The sequence below is a fragment of the Calypte anna genome, chromosome 6 (genome assembly GCF_003957555.1).
Source record: "Calypte anna isolate BGI_N300 chromosome 6, bCalAnn1_v1.p, whole genome shotgun sequence".
In the NCBI taxonomy this organism is placed as follows: domain Eukaryota; kingdom Metazoa; phylum Chordata; class Aves; order Apodiformes; family Trochilidae; genus Calypte; species Calypte anna.
In genome coordinates, this window is record NC_044252.1 from 27,358,591 (window position 1) to 27,372,885 (window position 14,295).

At 45.3% G+C, this 14,295-nt stretch overlaps 1 protein-coding gene across 1 annotated transcript in view; it reads right to left on the minus strand.

Annotated features, from left to right (window-relative positions):
- Positions 1-14,295, minus strand: part of AFAP1L2 (actin filament associated protein 1 like 2) — a 68,062-nt gene that overhangs the window by 20,761 nt on the left and 33,006 nt on the right. The window contains exons 2-4 of the mRNA XM_030453485.1: positions 5,781-5,909; positions 5,162-5,239; positions 440-531 (exon numbers count right to left, since the gene is read on the minus strand). Coding sequence (XP_030309345.1) covers positions 440-531; positions 5,162-5,239; positions 5,781-5,909 — 299 coding nt within the window. The remainder of the gene's footprint in view (positions 1-439; positions 532-5,161; positions 5,240-5,780; positions 5,910-14,295) is intronic.

Genomic DNA, 14,295 nt, shown 5'->3' on the forward strand with positions numbered 1-14,295 from the left:
ACCTCACCTTTATTTCTTTGGAAAATCTTGATTGTCTTCATCCTTTGAGCCTGGCTTGCTGTTTGATGGGTGAGGGTTTCCCTGGCAGGGAACACAGCCTGTTTTGTGAGCCTGGGAAGCTCCAAGGCTCTCCCAGTTGCTTGTTCCCCCTGTGCATCAGCTTTGGGAGCACAGGGGTTTCTGGATGCCCACCAGCCACACACTGACCTCTAGCCTGCATAAAGACCAAATGTATAGCTGGGAGCCCAGAAAACAGGGAGCCCCTTGGGAAATTTTTTTATTATTATATTATTATTTTTTAACTAAAGCTCACTGGGACTATTTGTCTCAGTAAAATACACGGGCAGAGGTCTCTCTGTTTATCCTTGTCACGGCAGAAGAGCAGCCCGGCGGGGTTGAGATGCCAGTGGGTGAAAAGCCGAGGATCTGCAGAACGTACCTTTGGAGGGGGGAGGTCCGGCAGGCTCTTCTGAGGAGGGGACGAATGCAATCCCGAGTCTCCATTGGTTAAGGAGTTTCTCCGGTCCAGCCCTGCAAGGCAGAAAGAGAGCAGATGGATGGAGTGGGGCAGTGCCCAGCAGAGCGCTGCCTGCCCAGTGATGCACTGCGGGGATGCGCAGGGCAAGGAGATGCTGCTTCGGTAGGAAGCAGGGTGACAATTGCAGGCAGCTCTGCAGGGTCACCGTGCTGTGTCAGGCCATACCCAAGAATGTGGCACCTGGAGACACAGCAGAAGAAGTGGCCTCTGATTTGGGGGCATGTTTTTCCTTCTGGAGGGAAAACTGTGAAGCTCAGACCCACATGTGAAATGTTAAAGGGTCTTTAAAGAAGGCACTACACAGCATCTGGAAATCCACAGTCCTTGCTGTGGGGGAGGATGTCTTCACCTCTGCTGCCTTTCCAGGAAACTGGAGCCAATGCCACCCTGCTCCCTGAGAACAGGAATTGCATTGCTTTCCATTCAAGAGTTGCTCTTGAAGCAGCCCAGGCCAAACACATGAAAGAGCACATGGGAGCAGGACTGCTCCAGGCTATCTGCATCTGCTTTGGGAAAGTCAGATTTTTCCAAGCAGCTGAATGCAGAGTGATTCAATAGCTGGAGGGTATGTTGACAGCTCAGAAAACTTGTGTTGAGTCCCCCTTCCTCCACCACATAACTCCTGGGTGGCCTCAAACAAGTGCCCAAATCCCATGACCTCTGAGTGCAATGGAGCAATGCTCAGGAACAAGTGGGAGCAAGACACCAAATAGCTGAAAAATTCAGTACTTTGAAGGCATTATACTCCGTAGAGGGAAAGTCCCCTTTTACAGGGTGTCTCTTGCCCTGTACTGTGTAAGAAATGACTGCAAGGCCAGGAAATTAAAAGTGAATTGGGCTGAAAATCTGCAGCAAGCTCTAACTACCTTTGTCACCTGCTGATGCTCCAGCCATATGGAAGCTACCAAGGCATTGCACAGTGCACAGTAAGGGTTAAAACCACTCTCAGAAAACATAGACAGGAACTTTGTTGCATATTTCTGGGCTTTAAAAATAGAAACTGGGAACCACATTTCTTTGTTCATGTCTGGGGCTTGGAAGCCATGATGACAGCTTTGCCCTGCCAGGCTGCAGGCAGCTCCTGGCATGATGGCACAAAAGCTCCAAACACATCCCTTGTGGCAAACTGCTCCCATCAGTACTGGGTAACTCCAGTGAGTCAGGGGGACACAGAGACCCATGGATCAATAGGCTCTGACCCCAAGCAGCTCTCTGCACCTCACAAACAAATTTTGTAAGGTTCTAACAGAATAAAGCAGGTGAGGCAGGTGAGACACAGCCCCATCAGGTGGAGAACCACCAGCCAAAATACTCCATGATTATACTGCCAGAGTTATATACCCTGGCTGCTGTTGGAGATTGATCTTTTCTGTAAGGGACCAAAGAGATGGTGCTCTCAGGGCAGACACCTTCCATCAACAGCAGCTGTTGAGGCCATTGCTGCTTTTGAAAACACCAGAAATATGTTTGAGATTTCCTAAAGCCCCAGTGGGTTACTACCCAAGAGGGGATTATCTCCATGCTCACAGCTGTCCTGGCAGGGAATTTTTTAGAGATGCTTTTTAGAGGAGAAAAACACAGGCCAATTCACATCCTCCTGTGCCAGGCAGAACCTCCCAAGCTCAGCTCCACAGAAGAGCAATTGCAGTAGTAAAAACCACTACCAAAGCCTTCACAAGTGGTGACCATCTGTTCTAGACTCTCCAGCAAACCTAACAATCATCCCACTGAACCTCACCATGCCAGGAAAATGCTGCTTGGTTTCTATACCAGAATTTCCTCCTCCTCCCACCTGTCTTGGAACATGGGATGGAGACTGCAGCTTCAGTCTTCACCCTGCTGGAAACCTGCCTGCCTCCATGGACACATCCTCATGTTCTCCAGCTGGGAAGCAGAGCAGGATGCAGTGGAGCTTTGATTTTCCCAGATCCCTGGGAGATGTTACAGAGTTCCCTGTTCTGAGGCAACAGAGGGAGGCTGTTGCCATGCCCAGCATATGGAGCCAAGCATCTAATATACACTTTCTGTATGGAAAGTCCATGCAGCATGTGCTGTACATACCCCTTCCTTCTTCTCCTACATGTCAGCACCCCAAATCACAGACTTTCCTTATTGAGCTGGGAGGGAAGGAGTATTTTTTTCCTAGACAATTACTAACACTTTGTAGATGTCTTCTGAAAGAGATGTCACTCCAAAACCTGGAAGTCAGAGAATTTAGTAGAGGGAAGGAAGAAGAAAAGAGCCCAGCCCAAGGCCTGCTAAAATTTGCATCTGTACTGACTGTTGTTTGTCTGTGCTCTCTGTTCCTTCTTGAAGTGAATCACTCCTGGTATTTGGGCTAAGAGGACAACACTCTGCACCACAAGGAGCCCTTCCCATCAGTCCCACCCCACCAGTCCCCTGCACTTCAATCCCTCTATGCTGACTTCCAGAGGGAGATGGCATTTGGCTCACTGAAGAGTCCCATGGACTTGCAGGGTAGAGAGTTGCTATGATTCTCAAATAAATGACATGGAGCATTTGATGGTGCCTTCCTCACTCACTGCAGTGAGTTCAATTATAATTGAATTCATAATAAGCCATAATAAGGCACCTCAGAAGTGCACACTGTCCAGCACAGATACATAGATCCTTGGAACTGAAGCAGTGAATGAATCACAGAATTACCAGAGCTGGAAGGAACCTCTAGAGATCATTTTGTCCAATTCTCCCACTAAAGCAGGATCATCTGCAGCACACCACACAGGACTGCATCCAGGAGGGTTTTGAAAACCTCCAGAGGAGGGGACTCCACAACCTCCCCAGCAAGCCTGTTTCAGAGCCTTGTCACCTTCACAATAAAAATAAAATTTTCTTATGTTTAAATGAAACTTCCTATGCTCCAGCTTGGGCCCATTGCCCCTCAATCTGCCACTGGGAACTACTGAGAAGAGTCTGGCTCCCTCCTCCTTGCACCCACCCTTTTGACACTTGTAGACATTGATAAGGTCTCTCCTCAGCATCCTCTTCTCCAGGCTAAAGAGTTCCAGCTCTCTCAGCCTTTCCTCATGAGAGAGATGACCCAATCCACCAATCATATTGTTGGCCTACACAACTTTTTTGCAGAAACAGAATTTTTTAACGTTTGGAGGGGGCACTTTTGGAACAACCCCTGGCCCCAGTGGGTCCTTAGGCTCTCTCCCTCTGCTAAATCTGAACCTTTAGGTCCCACTGCTGACCAGGCAGGCACAGCCCTCTCCGTGCTTTCAGAGGCAGGACCAGGGCTGTACACCCAGCTGCATCTATGGCTAAGATCCCATCCATGTGTCTCACTGACTTCAGCATTTCCAAGTAACTCAGAAGTTTTACTTGGAATAGGGAGGCTGCTGAAAACAGAGAGAGAGAGAGAGAGAGACAGAGAGAGACAGAGAAGCTCCAGGTCCCACAGGGAGAGTCTGAGTGGGTAGGTCCATGGCCTTGAGAGGGAAAAGTCCTAAATAAGAGAACCAGGTCTGAAAATAAATTGTCTGAATTTCACCCCTGCGTTTTGGCACGGTGGATCAGTGCAAGGCTTATTTTATCCACCCAGAGGAGAACTTCTCTACAGAGATATTCCTCTCACTGCTCAGCCACTGGCAGCTACTGGAAGGCTGTGCAATCCTGTTCTGGAGCATTACAGCATCACCCAGAGGGCCCCCTCTGGAGATCACACAGAGGCTGCACGCGTAATCTGGAAGGGACATCCTGTCTTCCAGGGTATTTGAAGTAAATCTAAATTCAGCTGCAGGTAGTTTAAAAAACAAAACAGAAAAATCCAAACAAACCCGCCACAAAACCAAAACAAACAATAGCTGTCCCATCTACTGCAGGACCAGCACATTGACAGCAGACTGCACTCAAGAGTCTTCTTGTCTCATCTATTTGGATCAGAAACTGGGGGCTATGGTCACTCTCTGACCACGTGTGCATTAAGGAGATGTGTGCCAGTAATCATCTCACTCTTTGCAATTATCGAAATGGTCTTTCTGATGAGCTTCAAAGAGCAAGGATGCTATTGGAGAATTAGGTTCTTTCCCATGTGACAAATTTAAAGCCTGGGAAAACTAAATTGGAAATTACTATTTTATCTAGGGTTCATTTCTTGGCTTTTACACCACAGAGCTCTTGCATACCTGGGAAGAGGAAGGTGCTCTGCCTGCACTGATTCAGAGGGTGCAGCTACCCCTGAGAACTCGTCTTGCAAGGTCAGGACAATGCAGACCCTCTGGGCTAGTGCAGAGCATCAGGATAAAGGTGCCACAAGCTTTCAAGGTCCCAGAGGGGTGACTTGACATGTTTCATGGCCAAAGGCAACATGAGGGCTTCCTTAAATATTTCAGGCACTGGAGCTGCAAGCCTTAGAAGGCAACATTTTTTATCCCAAAATAAAACCCTCCAAAGTGCTACTTCCAGGAATAAACCCACAGTGTTGGCAAGGACCATGATTTCCAAAGGAATGTAATGAAAATGGCAGTGTCCTTCCACACCATCCACTGCCTCATTCTTCAGAGGGGCCTCCACCAGTCCCAGTAAAGCAAAGCTCTACCCACATGTGCCTTCATCACCCCACGAGATACATGACAACCATTATCTCCAGCTCCCTACCTTTGTCTTGTTTCTCCTGGTCATCCTGGTTTTTGTGGACGATCACTTTGTTCATATAAATATATTCCTCATCTCCACCTGCAATCAAAAGTAAAAGTGAACTCTTCACCCACCCACTCCTTTCAAGTTGCTAATTTTTTCCAAAAGAGACAGATGTAAAAAGTGTCTTCTCTGAGTACATTCTGGGGACAGACTATTGGTTGAGACAATGTGCAGAGAAAACACCAAGCAATAATAGAAAGCAAAAAAATTACATGCTTTATATAGTCAGGAAATTCCATAAGTTAAAATTTCTACTTAAACATTAACTTGGCCAAACAGAACATCCTGTGTATCTTACAAAGTGGATTAAATAAACTTAAGGTTTAATAAGGAAAACAGAAAGTATAAGGAATCTTGGGAATCCTTTGCTTGTAAAGCTGGACACATAACCACTGTAGTTTTACATAAACAATTAGAGGTCACTGAGAAAAAAAATTTTAAAAAAAATCCTCCATTCCATTTTCTCCTAGTTTTCATGTCTCCCCTTCCCACCAGCCTCCAAGAAAATGTAGAAAATGTTGTATCAAGACCCTGTAGCAGTTCCCACCACCCTTTCCTTGGTTTTCCTTGCCCATACCACTGGACTTGGTGTAGACTCGCAGCAGGTCAGAGAGGAAGCTCTTCTTCACAACAGCAGTGCTGCTCAGGTTCTCCTTGTCCAGGATCCTCAGAAAATCTTCAAGTTCTGTCAGCAGCTGCTCGAGAGCTACAACAGCAACAGAGAAAGCTGTTGGCAAAGCAGCTGGGTGGCATTTCAAAGGAGGACATTTGTTAATTCTGAACTTTCTAAGATCCTCTGCATTTTTCTGCCCTGGAATAATTTGTGTTTAGTTTTCCAACTCGAACTCTCCTGCTGGTGTTGAAAAGAGAGTGGGTCCCAAAACCAAAAAGGCTCCAATTTGCCTTATTCTGTTCACACATCAATAAAACCCCATGTAAATATTCTTCTTGCTATAATGGAATGGTTTCAAGCATTAGTTCTAAGATTGCAATGGAGCAACTAGCAAGATCTTGACACATGAATCTTCAGTCCTAAGCTGGTGAATAAAGACATCATTCAACATCATCTAGATTTGGATCTACCCAAGACTGTGTTTTCTGGTTCCTCTACAAGCCTCCTCATTTCTCCCTCTATATTGATTTGAAAATACTAGGGTGCGTAGCCTCAGAAAGTCAAAAAACTTCCACATACATTATTCATAATTCAACATCCTCACAAACTGTCTTGCTTGGGTCATGACCAGAGCTCCCTGTACCATGTGGAACTGAAGACCCAAGGCTGAGCAGCATCCCAGAGACCCTGGAGAAAACCTGTCGTACCACAGATGTCCCTGCACACCCACAATAAAAAACTCAGCTGGGCTAATAGCTTTGTTTGCCTTCTGAGGAGGTGTTACTCAGCTCTGCACTGACAAATCAATCCCCTGGAAGCCTCAAGCTGAAGCAACAGGCATTTAATCTCTTGGTTTTGTTCACACCAAAGTTTATTGGGGACTAATTAGTAGCAGTGGCAGAAGCCCTGCTCCAGGGAGGAAATAACAGGGTTATACATGGAGAGAGGAAGCGCTGCACAAGAATGGCATGTGGGAAAAGCACAGGAAAAAAAAAATTAAAAAAAACAAACTGTTTTTTTCCAAAAATTCCTCCCCTTTTTCCTCCAAATTCTTCCCATTTGGAGGCTTCCCCACTACCCCACTCCATCACTCAGGAGCTGCAGGGGAGCTGCAAAGCTTGGGTTTGCCACCACTCCCCAGCACACCACCAAGGAATGTGATATATGGATAAATTCTCTAGGACAACAGCCCATTCCCCTCACTTACAGCATTCCCATGACAGCCCCTGAGTCACAGTACATTGATGAACCAGAAAGGTGTTAATATTTTAGTTTCACAGGGTAAAACATCTGAAATGCTACCACCTCCAAGGTCACAAAGAATGTCTGTATAAGACCAGGAGAAAGCCACCACATTCTTACTCCCGTCTTTAGCCAACAGGCAACTCTTTCTCAGGTTAATACATGTCAGAGTATTGATAAATAAAGTACAAATTACACTGCAAAGATTTCTGTTGCCAGCTATTAATTGAAAAGCAGGCTACTGCTCTCAAGCTGTATTAATCTTCACTAGCTTGACTGCAGAACAGTCAAATGACTCCAGATCAATCAGTCAAATGACTCCAGATCAATAATGGCTCCAGAGAAGACTATCAACCAGTAGTTCTTCACACCTTGTTTTATACCCTCCAAACCCAATTAATTACCTTCTGGTCTGATTTAGGAGGAGTAGGGAATAGAAAACACCTCTATCGTGCTATGAAAACTCGAATGGTTTTGCTAGCTGCAGTTTTGCCCAGCCATCCAGACAACACAACAGCTTCAAGAAGCAGCAGGGAGTATTTGGTAACAACAATATGATACTAAACTGATATTAAACAATAGACTGTGAGCATTTGGTGTCAAACACACTCATAACCAGCATCTCTCTGGCTTCAAGGACCCTGTTTTAAGTAACTCCACCAGGGTAAATCACAGCCTTGCTTAACTCACATTTCTGCTTCAGCAGACCACTTAGGAAGATTTCAGTTGAGGTCAGTTACTTCTGGTCAGGCCTAAATATATGTTCCTCTTAGTTCATCCTAGCAGACAGGACATTTATGCATCAGGGGTGGTATCAGAAGAAACACAGCACAAAGAACACCTAATTTGAAGCTTCAGAAGCAGGTCAGATCCCAGGAGCTGCCCACATGGAAGTCATGATCCCAGGTTTGCAGGGAAGGGGCTATAATTTCTGTTCCATTCACCACCCCCACAACTGTAGAAAATGACTTTATTCTTCTCCCAGGCATCCACAGCTAACACACACACACAGGGCTGAGTTCTTATGAATAGCCCAGCCCATACAGTAGGTTACATTTTCCAGCCCACCAAAGCTGAGTTCAGGCTTCTAGTGACTCAAAGCAACTCATTTAGGACATGATCCTGGGACAGAGAGGTCATCAGAAAGACTGCCAGATTTGAATGGCTTCAGAATTCAGAGCCTTGAGAAAGATTAAGTTTGCTCTTCTTCAGCAAGAAGCAACATCTAAATCCTCTGCTTCTGTGAAGTATCTCTTTGATCTCAGCTGGACATTCTCAATCCAAACCTGATACCTACAAAAATAATCTGTCATTGAAATGAATGTGGCTATTCATTCTCTTGTACCAGAAGAGGAACAAGCTAATGCTTGCCAGAGTGATGACTGTGAAAAGCAAGAACGGATGCAATGAGGATCTAAAAGATCCTCTGTGCAAGGAAGAATCACAGCAGGTCCCCACAGGTGAAGAGGACTAAAACCACTTTTTTGCACATTTGTCAAACCATCTCAGGATTTTGAAGGCTGGAAAACACTGCTTGATCTCAGCTAAAGACCTCTCATGCTGTAGTGATGATGTAGTGAAGATGCTCATGTCAAAAGCAGGTTGGTGGTTATTCAAAGCAGCCTGAAACCAATGGCTCTCCCTCCAAGCTGTATTGTTCTGATCTCCTTATTTTAACAGTTCAGAAATAAGAGCATGTAAAGAGATGATTCCTAGGCTTGCTCTGCAGGGCAAAATAGTTACAGACTTCATTTGCAAAATTAAAAGGCTGTGAGCAGCAGTATGAAGTAGACAGATCAGAAGCCTGAGTCACAAGATAGGGCAATTCCCAGAGAGGCTTTTGAAAAACCTCCTTGCACAGCTACATTGTTCTCAAGTCCGGTAGCAAGCACTGCTTTGTGAACATACAGTTCACAAATGGCACTCAGGTAATCTTTCTGGCAACATCTCAATAAATACTTCCATAACACTTAGAGAAATTCAGCCATCTTCACAGAAAACAAGGTTAAAAGAATTAAAAGACCAAGCCCAGGTAACTGTGAATACTCCAATGGAATCCAGTCCTTCCAAGCCCTAGGACATGACCTATCCCATCTCTTGACAAAGCATGGCCACACATGTTGGATTCCCTTAGACAGTGCAGCACACTGCTCAGATGCTGCTGCTCTTCTCCACGACCACAGGTATTGGTCACCAGTGATTTTGCATCACTTGATGGAGAGCGGTGTAGGAACATCAGAATCACCAGAAAACTTGGGTGACTTGTGCCTGCAATGAGTGGATGATCATTACGGGAAGGACAGAACTTTCCAGTGTACAGCAATACTACATCTTTACTGGTGTGGGAAGGACTTACAGGGGGTTACAACCAGAACTGCCAGCTCCTCTCACAGACACAGAAGTGGAGGATGAGTGATGTTCTCCCTCCTTTTACTCCAAGGCAATGCAATCCTTTTTAGAGACACTCCTGGTCAGCCCTCTGACCACAGTGGACTCTGTTTGAAGGTTCCAGGTTTGGTTGCAGCAATAAGCAAAGCACTGCTTGAAACACAACTGAGCTGTTTCAGTGAGAGTTCGATGGCAGCAGGACAGCAATGAAAGAGGCTTCTCTTGAAAGGACTCTGTGGCCTTTCTATGCAAACAGAAATTGTCTTGCATTGCAGTACTGTCAACCCTAGTTCATGTGAAGCTTGAGCCAAAAATGCAGCAGCTTGCAAAGCCCCCATTGAGGAAGCACATTCCTTGCAAAAGAGCTGCCAATTTTGCCTGACATTAAGGTCACTGAAAGGTAAATGACCATTAAACTAGATTATAAAGGCCATTCTACCAATAACCACTGATCTTTGTCATTTTTCTACAATAACAACCTATGTCTACATCTAATTACTTCATGTCTTAACCTTGGGAGGAAATGGAAAGACAGACTGAGAATGAACTTTCATTCAAGTATTTTAGTAACCACTGGGCAGGATTATATTAGATCATTTAATCTAAATTTAATTATTTATTCTATCAAGGTAAAGGGGCCCCAGCCAATGGACAAAGAACTGCAATAAGATACATACTAAAAGACAAACCCTCTCCTCTGCTGGGATGAGAGGTGAAAGATAAGGAGTACCATTTGTTAACAGGAAACTAAAGCATAAGAGAGATTAAGTGATTTATCCAAGGGTATGTGTGTATTCCCCAGCAGACAGGACTCCAGCCCAGTTTCCCTGTGTCCCAGCCCACAGGTCTCACTCCCAAACCATTTTTTTTTTGGGAGATTTCCCACCCTCCTGCCAAAAGCAGGAGCTGGGTTTGGTATTTCTGGCTTCACTCCTGCTACAAGGGGCTGGGTTAAGCTGCTGGCAAACAGTGTGGATTCGAGCACCAGGTAAATACCTGCAGCCTCTGTGTCACACCAAGCTTTTCACTTCAAAAGCCTTGGAAAGTCCAGGGGTGATGAAACTGATAACAGTGCCCTGATTCATGTAAGTGTCAGAGGCAACAGGAACAAAGAGGCACCTGAGAGGCACCATATCCCTCCATGCAGGACATCCCACAGCAGCCTTTTTGTACCCCATTTCCTGCTGACCAACTCCAACTGGCAGCACTGGTATTCCCCAGGGGCTGCTTCAGCAGAAAGCAGTTCCTTCCTTGGCCTGCTTTCTTTTTTCCTTCTCTGCATAAAATCAATAGGGCAGCTGCCAGGCATGCAGAGAGGACGGGTGGGTACAGAGGCAGCATTCAGGCTGCTGAATAGTGAGTGCTGTCAGCAGGGCAGGGGACCCAGCCCAGGCCTCCTCAGCTAATTTGGAGTCTTAAGAGTCCCAGCCAGGCTTTGCAAGAGGGAAAAGTCACCCATGATGACAGCTAGAGAAGGCCATTCTCCCCAGCTGTGAGGAAAGGCAGATGTGTGGATGGTGACAGCTGTAACAGCTGGATGACCCCCAGCTCAGGGCTACCTTCCAAAACAGCAAAGCAGATCCTTCTTCTGGCCAACTGACCCCCATCCTGATGGCTTCAAGGTCTTGCAGAAGAGCAGTGAAGCAAAGAGCACAGCCTTCTGTTCTGGTTATGGGTCTCCTGTTCCTGCTCTGGGTGCTGCTGGCTTTGGAGAACACCAGGAACATAAGGCAAGGAAGGAGATGTGGCAAAGGGCTCACCAAAATACAGCATCAGTATATCAAAATACAGCAACAAGTGACATCTCTGCTGAACACCAGAAAGGCTGCTCCCCTGAGCTGCATCCCCACCACACTGAAGCCCCACCAGCATTCATCCAGAGTGATGAGCAGAATGAAGCCAAAAAAAGTGGATTAGACTTTACCAGTTTGATTTTGATCATCAGAAACCAGGCTTTAATTCCCAGCCTTGCACCTGCAATGACTGGTCAGCCTTCCTGCTTTTAGCTTTTCACAGGAAAAGAATAAAAAGCCCAACCCAGCACTGACCAGTTGAAACTCCTTTTTTTTTTTTTTTTTTCAAGAGATTGCATAAATATTTGTAGAAAAAAAAAATTAATCTCCCCACAACAAAATGAGAAGTGCTGTGTTTATCAGAGGGGAAAAAATAAACAAAACAAAACACCATCCTTTCAGCTAACAATGAACAATCAGAGAATCATTGCTAGATTTGAACAAAATAAAAGGGAAAATTCACAAAACCGAGGCAAACTAAAATTGCTCAGACTGAGAGAACTGTAAAATTGGAGAACTATTTTACTTTTCCTGTGAAGCCAGACAAGTATCAGACAGCTATGACCGCGGTCACAAAAACTGTCTGATTCCCAGATATAATGAGTCCTCACAAGGAAGAAAGAAAGAAAAAAACAACCAAAAAAACCCACCCAGACTGCTTCTACTGATGTACCTAAAATCCAGCACTGCCTGACTTTACACTCACGTTGGGAGCATTAGGCTCCTCTTTGTTGCGAAGTATGAATCATGGAAGGAGAGGGGCAAAACAATGTGTGTCTCACTGGCTGTGGGCTGTGAACTCCACAGATGAACCCAGGCAGCTTTGCGTGGGCTGCTCTAGAAGTTTGAACAAGACTCATATTGAGAAGCAGCAGCTCTAACCTAGGAACTCTGAACTTTAACAAAATAGCAGCAGAAAATGCACACAAAGCTTTTTTTCAGTGAGCTGAGCAAACAAGAGACTTCTCTTCCCTTCGCTGGAAGGTGGGAAACAGCATCCAAGAAAAATTAAGGAAAAGAAAGAAAAAAAAAAAAAGAAGAAAAAGAAGGAAGAGAGCAGAGAAACATTAAAATTACTGTGTTGTAAGGAGTTTTTACAGAGCAGTCTTGTATTTCAGTGCCATATTGCTTTATTGTATGCAATAGAGGGTACTGGCACGAGACTTAGGGGGCAACACAGTGACTTCTTTCTTTGCAAAGGGTCTCAGTCTCTCCATGACAGAGCAACTGGTGAGTCACTGGAGGTCTCACACTGGCAAAAAAATCTGTTGGATGACATCTGAAAGAAGTTGGTATCTCTTCCATTTGCAGCTTGCCATATAAGAGTGCCCAACAAACTCAGGTGCTTTACTTGTCCAACATGGTAACTCCTGCTGGGGCAGAAACGAGCTAGGAAAACATCAGGAAAGCAACTAAAGGCTCCTCTTTCTAAAGTACATACCCTGAAGAGCAGGTCCTAGCAAGCTCCCTTCATAGCAGGGAGGAAAACAACTCCAACAATTCTTACAAAGCAGAAATCATGTTTGCTGCCAAGCCCCAGAGTTGATTCCTATCGTGGCGTGACACAGAGATGCAACTTCCTCTAAAGCTGCCACCACTGATTCCCTTCTCTCCCCACAGTCCTTACTTCTGTGTTTAGGTTGTGGGGTTTTTTTTTCCCTTCAGTTTTCTCCTAAGGTTGGGACTTTATTTTTTTTTTTTTTCAGTCTTGGGAAATTATGTTCTCCTCTTCATCACTCAGTCCTTAGAACACTTCACTGGGGGGGAAGGGGACTGGTGGACCTGACCTCCAAATTAAATTACAACCATTTGCTATCTAATGTAACACACAGCTATATCCTGGAAGGGTCTACAAAGAGGCTTCTGATCAAACAGAACAGCTGTTTTCAAGAAAAATAAATATGCAAAAACCTCAGCAATGTGACAGAAACTGCTGGCTCTAGTAGTAATGGCTCTACATAAATTCAGTTCCAGGGGGCATCCTATGTGCTCCTGCACCTCAGCTCAAGTCCTTGCCAATGCTCCTGGGTTAGGGAGCACAGTTATAGTCAAAACACTGTGGCAGACCTTGTCCCATCCTTATTCATTCTCTGCATGGCTGCATCTTGAGGGGAACATTTCCATCCCTCACTGCAGGACAGAACAGTATCAGCACAGCAGGTACACTGCTGTCCCAGTGCCTGCAGCCAGGGGAACCCTCTTTCCTGAAGAAAAAGAAAGCCTGGGATATACCAGGCTCCCAAAGGAACGACTGGGAAAATACAAGGTCCTAATGAGTGTAACTATCCCAGTGAGGGTGAATGACAGCCTTGGAATAACGCACCACAGTTTGTACCACTTCAACACAAATAAAGGAGGTTAACTGCCAAAAATATTTGGAGATGGATTTGTCCCTCACAGGCAGGACACAAATTAAAGGAAGCTGCCAGATACACAGAGGGTTGTGTTGGTTGTTATCTTAGGAGAGGACATGCACAGCCACGTAGACGTGCCCTCTGAGGGCCTCGTATCAAAGCATTTTCCCACCATTCTCTGTTGATTTAAAGGCATCATTTCTCCAACAAACAATAGAAACATAACAGAAGGGGAAAGCAGTTATGTTTGAGAAAGCAAAAGCAAGAGCTCTAGGGTCAGAGAGAAGGACAGACACACAGCCCTGGAGTCCCCAGTCTTTTCTTTGCTATTTCCTCTGCAGCAGGGGCTCTTCAAGCTGTGCCCCAGGGCTGAGCCTCTGCTCCCAGTGCTGAAAAGCAGAATGATTGCACCATGGGACTATGTATAGTGCAGGGGAAAATAGATTTTAAAAGTCTCCTAAAATGTATCACATAGGCTGGCAGAGCTTATAGCAAGTCCACTATTGATTGCTGGATATCTTTTCTAACAACTTTGCTCAATCTCTTATCCAAGCATTGCACGTAGTCCTCACCCATCCTCTTCAGCATAACCTGGGACCCTGAACAGTGCTGAGGCACTGAGCAATTTTGGTGCAGGAATGTGCAAACCAGAAATTTCCTCAGGAATCCCAGTATATAATTATCAGCAGGCATATTTGCATA